This window comes from Clupea harengus, chromosome 22, assembly GCF_900700415.2.
Source record: "Clupea harengus chromosome 22, Ch_v2.0.2, whole genome shotgun sequence".
In the NCBI taxonomy this organism is placed as follows: domain Eukaryota; kingdom Metazoa; phylum Chordata; class Actinopteri; order Clupeiformes; family Clupeidae; genus Clupea; species Clupea harengus.
Genome location: NC_045173.1, coordinates 2,028,720 through 2,041,219, shown reverse-complemented (window position 1 = coordinate 2,041,219; position 12,500 = coordinate 2,028,720). Strand labels below are relative to the sequence as shown.

General features: G+C 45.9%; 1 protein-coding gene across 10 annotated transcripts in view; it reads right to left on the bottom strand.

Moving 5' to 3' along the window:
- ptprdb (protein tyrosine phosphatase receptor type Db) overlaps positions 1-12,500 on the bottom strand; it is a 75,026-nt gene that overhangs the window by 2,201 nt on the left and 60,325 nt on the right. For all 10 annotated transcript variants that reach the window (XM_031559823.1, XM_031559827.1, XM_042703008.1 and 7 more), the window contains 9 exons: positions 10,557-10,680; positions 8,825-9,000; positions 7,093-7,212; positions 5,925-6,079; positions 2,818-3,103; positions 2,121-2,299; positions 889-1,015; positions 629-754; positions 361-515 (listed from right to left, as the gene is read on the bottom strand). In XM_031559823.1, the coding sequence (XP_031415683.1) occupies positions 361-515; positions 629-754; positions 889-1,015; positions 2,121-2,299; positions 2,818-3,103; positions 5,925-6,079; positions 7,093-7,212; positions 8,825-9,000; positions 10,557-10,680 (1,448 nt within the window). The remainder of the gene's footprint in view (positions 1-360; positions 516-628; positions 755-888; positions 1,016-2,120; positions 2,300-2,817; positions 3,104-5,924; positions 6,080-7,092; positions 7,213-8,824; positions 9,001-10,556; positions 10,681-12,500) is intronic.

The window sequence follows — 12,500 nt, the reverse complement described above, 5'->3', positions numbered from 1 at the left end:
ACACACACACAGACATAGACACACACACACACACACACACACACACACACGCACACACGCGCACACACACACACACACACACACACACACACACACACACACACACACACACACACACACACAGACACAGACACAGACACAGACACAGACACACACACACACACACAGACACACAGACACAGACACAGACACAGACACAGACTCAGACAGACAGACACACACACAGACACAGACACAGACACAGACACAGACACACACACACACACAACAGATAAGAGGTGTAAAAAGGTGGTAAAAGGTGTTCATGCCAATGCAGTCATCAATCTAGCCAATCACAGCTTTAATTCAGCACCAACCCACCTGCAGTGGACTGTAATTGGTCCATCCTGACCAAACTGTTCTTTCGTTTTGTGAACTTGACCAATGAAATCGATGAATCCCTCTCCAGACTTTGGCACTCCTTGTTCAGGCCAGTCCGTGAACTGGAATTGCCGGACAGTGCGAGACTGCCCATCCTAAGGCACAGAAGAGCAAAACGAGACACTGAATGTTTTCATCCATCTATCATTGTTTTATCTCTATAAGCAGGTGATAATACATTGAGACAACTGAGGTGTGAAGTACGTACCCTGGCATCTGTGACCTTGAACTCTCGGAGGATGTACTGGGGCATGTTGTACTCAGCCATGGGGTCCACCACGAAGTACTGGTAACGGGCAGAGCGTTCAGCAGGCCAGTACTGATGGCACTTCTCCTACAGGTCAAAAACAGAGAGCGGGAGAGAAGTCATGGTACATTCAATGCAACCACATATAAACACAAGAAGATCCGCTAACTCCACTAACATGTTTATTTCATGCGTCATTGTTCTAGTTGTATGCCACTCACCCGGCCCATCTCTCTGAGTTTGGTGAGCATGACCACTATGGTGGAGTTGTGCTCCCACAGCATCCTCCAGTAGTCTTCCGTGGTCTCTGCCAGGGGCCCCTGAGTCGCCATGTAGGCCCTCTGCTGCCTGTGGGGCCACAGGAGCAACAACATCAGACACCACGGATCACAGACAATACTGATCAAAACATCAGACACCACGGATCACAGACAATACTAATCACCAACATCAGACACCACGGATCACAGACAATACTAATCAAAACATCAGACACCACTGATCACAGACAATACTAATCACCAACATCAGACACCACGAGATCACAGGACAATACTATCACAGACGAATACTAATCAAAAACATCAGACACACGGATCACAGACAATTACTAATCACCAACATCAGACACCCACGGCATCACAGACAAGTACTAATCACCAACATCAGAACACCACGATCACAGACCAATACTAATCACCAACCATCCAGACACCACGGACACCAGACAATACTATCACCAACATCAGACACCACGGATCACAGACAATACTAATCAAACATCAGACACCACGGATCACAGACAATACTATATCACAGACAATACTAATTCCAAAAACAATCAAGACACCACGGATCACAGAGAATACAATACTAATCAAAACATCAGACACCACGGATCACAGACAATACTAATCACCAACATCAGACACCACGGATCACAGACAATACTAATCACCAACATCAGACACCACGGATCACAGACAATACTAATCACAGACAATACTAATCACCAACATCAGACACCACGGATCACAGACAATACTAATCAAAACATCAGACACCACGGATCACAGACAATACTAATCAAAACATCAGACACCACGGATCACAGACAATACTGATCTACTCCATACAAACACCACGGATCACACACAATACTAATCAAAACATCAGACACCACGGATCACAGACAATACTAATCACAGACAATACTGATCTACTCCATACAAACACTTATCAGGTGCAGAGTAAGGCCAGAACTGATCACCTCATTTATTGAAGCTTTAAGCATTTGCCCTTCATTTTAAAGGCAAATCTGATTTATAAGATGGCATTTCATGTAGCAATTCAGTTTTTCAGGGGGGGGGGGGGGTGTGTCTGTCCACAATGCGTCTGCTGTCCATCTGATAGGGTCAGGACTGAGAGCAATAGACAGTGGCTGGCCTCTCACCTGTACCCATCGATGAAGCTGGCGTTGATGTAGTCTGATCCCTCTACCCCTCTGATGGGCTGCAGACACACACGGGTGGACTCAAAGGGCATGATGTTCACTAGTCGGTTCTTGAACTTGTTGCAGGGCAGGTTGGCGCTGACGAACCGCGACGTGTGGGCCTTTGCCCCAGCCAGACGCTACACAGGACCAACACAGGAGACAAGTTAGAAGGACACTCCACTTAAAACCACTGTGTCTGTCCTGGAAATGTCACCCAGCGACCTGACCATGTCAAACAGTCAGTCACTTTATTAGAGTAGTAGTAGTAGTAAGTAGTAGTAGTAGTCAGTAGTAGTAGTAGTAGTATCAGTAGTAGTAGTAGTAGTAGCAGCAGTAGTAGTAGTAGTAGTAGCAGTAGTAGTAGTAGTAGCAGCAAGTTAGTAGTAGTAGTAGTATATCAGTAGTAGTAGTGTAGTAGTAGTAGTAGCAGTAGTAGTAGTAGTAGTTAGTAGCAGTAGTAGTAGCAGTAGTAGCAGTAGTAGTAGCAGTAGCAGTAGCAGTAGTAGTAGTAGTATTCAGCTTTATGAAAAAAGTCAAGAACAATATGTGAAATAAAGGCAATATCGTGATCATAGCAGCTGTGACTGAAGGCTCGCGGTCACGTCCCTGGTGACTCCCATCCCTAGTAGGAAGTATCTCATCCTCCAGCCCTCACCTTGAACTCCAGCTCCATGGCAGGCACGTTGTCGGAGCCTTCGCTCTGTGTCAGCCGCTGGATGTAGGCGAACAGATTGCGGGCGGGCACCTCTGTAGTGCCGAAGGTGACGGCCTCCTGGATGGCGTCGTGGATGAAGACGTACTGGTCCTCCGTCTGCACCATGTAGTTGCGCTGCGAGCGCATGAGAGTCACGTGGCCGTAGATGTCCACCGTCTTCTCCTGCTTGATGCGCTCCACCATGGCGTCGATCACGATGAAGCAGCCGGTGCGACCCACTCCAGCACTGGACACAATCAGCACCACAGCACACAGGTTAAACAAGTATACACACTCTATACTATACACACTCTATACTATACACACTCTATACTATACCCACTCTATACTATACACACTCTATACTATACACACTCTATACTATACACACTCTATACTATACACACCCCAGCACCGCAGCTCTCAGGTTAAACAAGTATACACACTCTATACTATACACACTCCAGCACTGGACACAATCAGGTTAAACAAGTATACACACTCTATACTATACTCACTCTATACTATACTCACTCCAGCACTGGACACAATCAGGTTAAACAAGTATACACACTCTATACTATACACACTCTATACTATACACACTCTATACTATACTCACTCCAGCACTGGACACAATCAGGTTAAACAAGTATACACACTCTATACTATACACACTCTATACTATACACACTCTATACTATACTCACTCTATACTATACACACTCTATACTATACTCACTCCAGCACTGGACACAATCAGGTTAAACAAGTATACACACTCTATACTATACACACTCTATACTATACTCACTCTATACTATACACACTCTATACTATACTCACTCCAGCACTGGACACAATCAGGTTAAACAAGTATACACACTCTATACTATACACACTCTATACTATACACACTCTATACTATACACACTCTATACTATACACACTCTATACTATACACGCTCTATACTATACTCACTCTATACTATACTCACTCTATACTATACTCACTCTATACTATACACACTCTATACTATACACACTCTATATACTATACACACTCTATACTATACACACTCTATACTATACACACTCTACCTAGCTCCAACCACAGGCACAACTCACTACACACCACACTACACACTACACTACACACACCACACTACACAAACCACACTACACTACACTACACACACCACACTACACTACACTACACTACACACACCACACTACACTACACTACACTACACTTCACTACACTACACACACCACACTACCAACACACTACACACGCCACACTACACACACCACACTACACACACCACACTACACACACCACACTACACACACCACACTACACACTACACTACACACACCACACTACCAACACACTACACACGCCACACTACACACGCCACACTACACACACCACACTACACACACCACACTACACACTACACTACACACACCACACTACCAACACACTACACACGCCACACTACACACACCACACTACACACACCACACTACACACACACCACACTACACTACACTACACTACACTACACTACACTACACTACACTACACTACACTACACCACACTACACACACCACACTACACACACCACACTACACACACCACACTCCAACACACTACACACGCCACACTACACACGCCACACTACACACACCACACTACACACACCACACTACACACACCACACTACACTACACTACACCACACTACACTACACTACACTACACTACACTACACTAACTCACACTACAGCACACCACACTACACACACCACACTACACACACCACACACACCACACTACACACACACCACACTACACACACTACACTACACACACACCACACTACACACCACACTACACACCACACTACACACACACCACACTACACACCACACTACACCACACTACACCACACTACACACACCACACTACACACACCACACTACACTACACACACCACACTACACACACCATACTAAGTTCAAGTCACTTATGCTTGCCTACAGAGTGCTTGATGGTTCTGCTCCCACCTACCTAAATGCTCTTGTAAGGGCAAATGTTACACCCAGGATGCTGCCGCTCTTCTAGTGAGCGTCGTTTGGCCTGCCGTCTGTGCAAGGCACGGGCAGTCCAGACTATTCTCATTTGTAGTTCCCCGTTGGTGGAATGAGCTGCCAGCACTCCAGAGCAGGGGCGTCCCTCTCTACCCTTTAAGGAAGCTTTTGAAGACCCAACTCTCAGAGAGCACTTCCATCCTAACTGGCACTTCGACTAGTGCGTAACTTGCAATTACAGCAGTTACACTTCTGCACTCTTTCTTTCTTTTTATTTCATTTTGTTATATTTCTAATGTAAGTAGTATTTATTTATTGTTACACCAGGTTCTATTGCTCGTAGCTTGAATATTCTCCCCTTGTACGTCGCTTTGGACAAAAGCGTCTGCTAAATGACTAAATGTAAATGTAAATACTACACACACTACACTACACACACCACACTACACACACCACACCACACTACACACACCACACTACACACACCACACTACACACTACACACACCACACACCACACCACACTACACACACCACACTACACACACCACACTACACACTACACACTACACACACCACACTACACACACCACACTACACACACATACACACACCACACACACTACACACACTAACACACACTACACACTCAACAATCACACACAGAACACTGTGATGCCCATGCCACCTGACTCAGTACAAGCCACACTATAGTCATACACTCAGCTTTGATTTAGACCAATGTGTGAGCAATCTATTTACTATGGTGTTTCTACAGACTAAAACTGAGGAATGATCAATGCACTGTAGAATCAGATGTATCATTGCACAATATTACTCTCCATGACATGAATATGACATGTCTTTGGACTACTATCTATCGGTCTTGTACAGAATGCCTTCCAAAGACTACCATACTATCCAAAACATTGAGTGCACGCCGGGTCCAGGGTGTTGTTTGGTGTAGTTTACCTGCAGTGAACAATCATGGGTCCAGCGTCTGGAGGGTTACAGGCTTTAATCCGTCTCAGGAAAGCCAGGAAGGGAGTGGGGTGTTCTGGGACGCCATGATCGGGCCAGGCGGTGAACTGGAACTGCCTAACCTCCCGTTTCTCACTGCAGCCATTCTAAAACACACACACACACACACACACACACACACACACACACACAAACATGTAAACGTTACATTAACATCACATGCGATTAGACATCATATTACGTAACTCTCATGAGCACCTAATTGAGATGTTTGAGTGGATAAGTGCCAGAAAGCCTTCAGCTTCTCTTTAACCAGTGCCTATAGGACAGGTTGAACAACCAACCAAATACACCTACTAAATAGAACAAGTCTTATCCTCCATGGTATTGGCACAGTATACTTATAGTATAGTATAGTACGAGTGCGAGTGGGGTAGGTAAGGGATATTCCCACGGGTGGTGTTCGGCCGTAGCCACGAGGCCGGAGGCCGAGTGGCGCAGGCAACACCACCCGTGGGAATATCCCTTACCTACCCCACTCGCACGAGTACTATATTGCTTTTATAAAACAATTTTATAGTCAACCAATTAACATTTAAACACGAAGTTATTGATTAAAAAATGTTTTTATTTCGCCATTGTTTCTCCGCAACAAAAAAATAGTTCCATTGTCAACGTCTTTTGGAATTATAAGAACTTTGAATTAACGGTTATCGCTTAATTGTATCAACATGCTATAGAATGTTTCATCGCGGAGTGATTTATTTTTAGCTGTGAAAAGTCCGAGTTGGGATGTCCTGGGATATTCCAACTCATGGAACGTCTCTCGTCCAATCAGAAACAGCTAAATAATTCAATAGAACCCAATTGTTTTATACTAGGCTATCACTGTTACCTCCAGTACTAGGACCACTAGATGTCACCATTGAGACAGTTCTAGCTCCCCACAGGACCACCCGTCCAGCCCAGGGCCGTGGGCTAAATATGCTCTGACTACTGACTCAGGAGAGCTGAGTGCAGTATTCATCCTGAAGGCAAGTTCTGGGGACGTTTTCATGCATATTTGCATGTGAATATGTTGAAGTCAAATCTTTGTTTAATCGTGCAAATGGCTTTGGCAAGAAGCGTGACATACTTTAGCAGAGTATATTAGCATTACCTTGAACATGGCGAAGGTCCTGACACAGTATGTGGCTAGCTCCAGGGTGTCCACTAAAGTCACTTGGATGAGTCCATATGTCTCTGTGCCTCGACTGGGCCAGTACTGATCACACTTGACCTGTGGCACACCAAAACACAACACACACACACACACACACACACACATGCGCGCACACACACACATGTGCACACACACACATGCATTCACACGGAAAACCCATATCCAGACAACATATTCAAATGCGCGCACACACACACACACACACACACACACACACACACACACACACACACACACACACACACACACACACACAGTGGCTGAATCAGAGAGAGACATACATTGTCGCGAACACAGATGAGTTCAAATGTGCCATGCTGTGTCGTGTGTGTGTGTGTGTTGTGTGTGTGTGTGTGTGTGTGTGTGTGTGTGTGCTCTCAGGTGAAGTTGAGACTGAGCTGGGGACAGCTGATTGAGAGCTGTGTCTAATCCTGACATCTCCTCTTACAGTGACTGGCTTCCAGCTCTCCTCTCCTCTCCTCTCCTCAGCTGGAAGTGGGCTGACAAATAGGCTGTTCTCTCCTCCACTGCACCTCAGACTGTCATTACAGCCATTAGAGAGGCGGCCTGCTGGGCATGGTGGCGGTGGTGGGGAGGTGGGGGAGTGTGTGTGTGTGTGTGTGTGTGTGTGTGTGTGGGTGTCTCCTGTTCTTAAGACACATAGCTATGTAGATATGGCAGTCGGTTGAGAGATGGACAGGGAAAAAGAGAGAGATTTTCATAATAGTAGGATTCTAGTTACACTTAAGCTACAGTTTTCATTCAGGAGCCAAGTGAGCGTAGCACAGAGGAGTGGTTTGATGGGTGAACTAACAGCTAGTATACGGCTGGAAGGACGTCTACATCTAATCAGTGACCTTAAAGATCCAACAGTCTGAATCTGACCATGCACAGAGTCAGTGAGGTCATTCTCAGCCACGAGAGGGAGGGGAGGGCGGGAGAGTGAGTGAGTGAGTGAGTGAGTGAGCGTAGGTCTCATTTGGTGACAGGTTAGGCAGAGTGGGTGAGAGAGAGAGAGAGAGAGAGAGAGAGAATGAAACAGAGATCTTGCCTTGGAGTAGAAATAGGAAGGCATCTGAAGATTGAACAACAGACAGAGTGGTTGGAGAGCACAGTAGATTACAGCATTAGAACTCACACAGAGAACAGAGGAACACTGACATTAGTACTATAGGTTAGTGGCAGAGGCTGGACAAATGAGGTTACTGGAACACACAACAGAGAGCTGTTTCTGTTCAACAGAGAGAATAGAAAGGCAGAAGAAGAAAGGAGAGGAGAGGAGAGGAGAGGAGAGGAGAGGAGTAGAGAGGAGAGGAGAGGAGAGGAGAAGAGAGGAGAGGAGAGGAGAGGAGAAGAGAGGAGAAGAGAAGAGAGGAGAAGAGAGGAGAGGAGAGGAGAGGAGATGAGAGGAGTAGAGAGGAGATGAGAGGAGAGGAGAGGAGAGGAAGAGAGAGAGGAGAGGAGAGGAGAGGAGATGAGAGGAGAGGAGTAGAGAGGAGAGGAGAGGAGATGAGAGGAGAGGAGTAGAGAGGAGAGGAGAGGAGAAGAGAAGAGAAGAGAAGAGAAGAGAAGAGAAGAGAGGAGAGGAGAGGAGAGGAGAGGAGAGGAGAGGAGAAGAGAGGAGTAGAGAGGAGAGGAGAGGAGAGGAGAGGAGAGAAGAGAGGGTTACCCTGGACTTCTCCTCCAGTTTGGTCATCATGACGACGTTGGCCGTGTGCTGCTCCCACACCATGCGCCAGAAGTCACAGAAGGTCTCGGGCAGTGGGCCCTGTGTGGCGATGTAGGCGTTCTGCCTCCTGTAGCCGTCAATATAGTTGGAGTTGATGTAGTCACTGCCGGGCATACCTGAGGCACACAGGAGCAGGCACACACACACAAACACACACAAAACACACACAAACACACACACACACACACACACACACACAACACAAACACACACAAACACACACAAACACACACACAAACACACACACAAACACACACAAACACACACACAAACACACACACAACACACACAAACACACACAAACACACACAAACACAAACACAAACACACACAAACACACACAAACACACACAACCAGAAACATTAAAGCAAATGGCTGCCAGGCTTATCTGACATACAACTAATAATTCAATCAACATTTGACCCGAATGAGGACACCATGTCTGAGCATTTTATATGCAGTATAGTGCACACACACACACACACACACACAAACACCTACACACACATACACACACAGACAAACACACACACACACACACACACACACAAACACCTACACACACATACACACACAGACACACACACAAACACACACACTCATTACACAGTCTAAACCTCAGTCTGCCTTCAAGCTCTTTCATTCCCACATGTATCTTCTTCCCCATCACAGCAGATTGAAGCAGACATTTTGAGTAACGTGTGCATGGAGGTCTGCTTCACCAACTGTGGTTGTGTCCCAGCATGCCTCAGTGGATGTCCAGAGATTGATTTGTGTGTGGGTCAATGGGTTTGCTGTGTTTAGAAATATATGTATGCATTATTAGTCAATGCATGATTTTCTGAGAAAGCAAGAGTGTGATTTAAAAAAATAGTATGTGTGTGTGAGAGTATGTATACCTCTCCGACAGACTGTCCCTATGGTCAATAGTCAAACCCCCATTGATTTATGTGACTTCATTTACGCTCATTTTTATATTACTTATATAGTTTGTTGTATATGTGAAGTGACCTTCGGTGACATGAAAGGCGCTTAAATTAAATGTATTATTATTATTGGCAATAATAATAATAATAATGTCTATTGAGTATTTGAGTATGTGTTGGCATGTGTGGGCGTCTGTGTTCACATTAGTGTTGCTCAATGATTGTGCAGGCATGTGTGTGTGTGTGTGTGTGCATGTGTGCATACTTATGTCTGGTTGAATGATTCTGCATATTCTGCAGTGTTACTCCAGTCTCAGTGGGGAGGTCCTTTGATGCCGTCCTCCCTGACTCTGGCACTGAGGCTTGTTTAAGCTAACAGAAGCGGAGCTGACTGGCAGAGACACCCTGGAACTCAGCAGCCAGAGGCTGCACTCACACGTGCACTGCCCAGATAAGCCTCATCTGCCTGGGATTCTCCTCCTACTAACTCCCCCTCTATCCTAGAGCCTCACCATGGCCCCGCTCAAAGGCATATGTATTCAATGCACACTCCTTAAGAAGCTACACACACACACACACACACACACACAACCCTGCGTGTGTAACTCACTCTCTTTATTATCTCCTTCCTCTGTAGTGTTCACACACACACACACACACACACACACCAGACACACACACACACACACACACACACACACACACACACACACACACACACACACACACACAAAGCTAGCTTTACCATCAATGCTGGACAGCAAGACTCGAGAGTGGTCGTAGGCAATGACATTGGCGTATCTGTTCTTGGGTTTGTTCACTTCCAGATTCGAGTGCTCCCAGGTGAACTGCTGTCCTGGATCAATGGACTTCACACACAGAGAGGAGAGGAGTAGGAGAGAAAGAGAGAAAGAGAGAAAGAGAGAAAGGCCGATCAAAAATACAGACTTTCAAGAGCTCTGTTTTACATTGTGTAGATTGTGCAGTATTCTGTTATCTTTATTTTTCCTTCGGCAGTTTTAAAAATGTCAACTAGTCCAAATACATCAAAACAGTAAAGTGGAATACTGGAAACTTTATAATAATAAAGAACTGCCTGTCGTATTTGGGAAAAAGTGAGGGTTAAAAAAACGTTTTCACAAAAAAAAAAACATTTGAATGTAAGACGTTCCTTATTCTCAAAATATTCCAGACTGTGAAAGTATTAGTGCACGCATTCACGATGCGGACGGCGGTGATCGTCACATTCTGCAGACGGCACTGTTTCTGGTGAGAAAAGGAGCTCTGGAGTCTGGCTCGCGGTCGCACCACATCACAAAGGAGCTCTGGAGTCTGAGTTGCCTGTTGTGTGCTTGTGGTTTTTCCACAGAGAATGGAGGCTCGACTTCAGCTGTAATATAATTTCAGGGTTTGGGGCCCTCGAATGTGCTGACTGGCCCTTTCCTGCCGGAGCCAAAGTGAACTCTGTAAACCCACACTTCGAGTGCAGCCTCAATCACAAAGCCCACACACCCTCTCCAACACAAAGCTGTGGATTAAGATAGGCCCGGCAGCCCAGGCAGAGCCACTGAGGGAGATAGCGCTGCAGGCTTACGCCATGTCTGCCCCAGTAATAACACACGGATGAGACGGGAGAGGCGGAGGGGATAGGGAAGGAGAGGAGGGAAAAGAAATGGAAAGAGAGAATTTCAGGGAAGGGGGGGGGGGTAGAGGGGTTGAGTGGGGCGCTCTGCACGATCTCCAGGCTCTTAACTGGCCTGGCGATAAACTCCCTATCTCCTGTGTGCTACAGTGGCTCTTAAATGAGAATGTCGATATGCATCAGCCTTTTAGCATAAACCTCCCCGACTCATTTCATTTAGTCTCACAACAGGACACCACGATTCAGCAGAAAGCGCACATTACACACACACACACACACACACACACACACATTACACACACACACACACACACACACACACACACACACACACACACACACACACACACACACACACACATTACACACACACACACACACACACACACACACACACACACACACACACACACACACACAGAGCAGAATTACAAATGTGAATCTCCTTACTACACTGTAGGTCCAACTGGAACTCCATGTGAATGAATTTAAATCCATGTGGTTTAATTAGGAATTTGCGTGTGGTTTAATCAGGAACTCAAACTCAGTCACAACTCCCCACCAATCAGTTTCTGTATCACTGCTGTATTCACTGTAACATAACTGGGTATTACCTGAACTATGCCCCCTGACCTGGAGAACACAAGCCCAAGTCACCATTCTCACCCTCTCACTCTCACTCTTATCTCCTCACACTACATGCCTTGTTAGCTAAGAGCCGAGTCTACGAGCTAACCAGGTTCAAGAGCAAAGCACGAGCACTCTGCTAGCTCAAACGCAACAGGAGCAGACAAAGCAAGTTAGCGCCAAGATGACCACATTAACACGTCTGTAAGTAGAACATAGGAGCGAGCGTTTCCTCCATCTTTCTAACACAGCACAGCATCGACTGCGACAAACTCTCCTCAAGGTTTCTGGCTCTTCAACAAACAACAGAATTGCCAGCTAACAGAGCAGCACACCTAATACTGGTAACACAACACTGGGCAACACAGCACATCTAGCTAGCGTAATCAATTACATGGATAAGCTTTCGACTCTATCTCT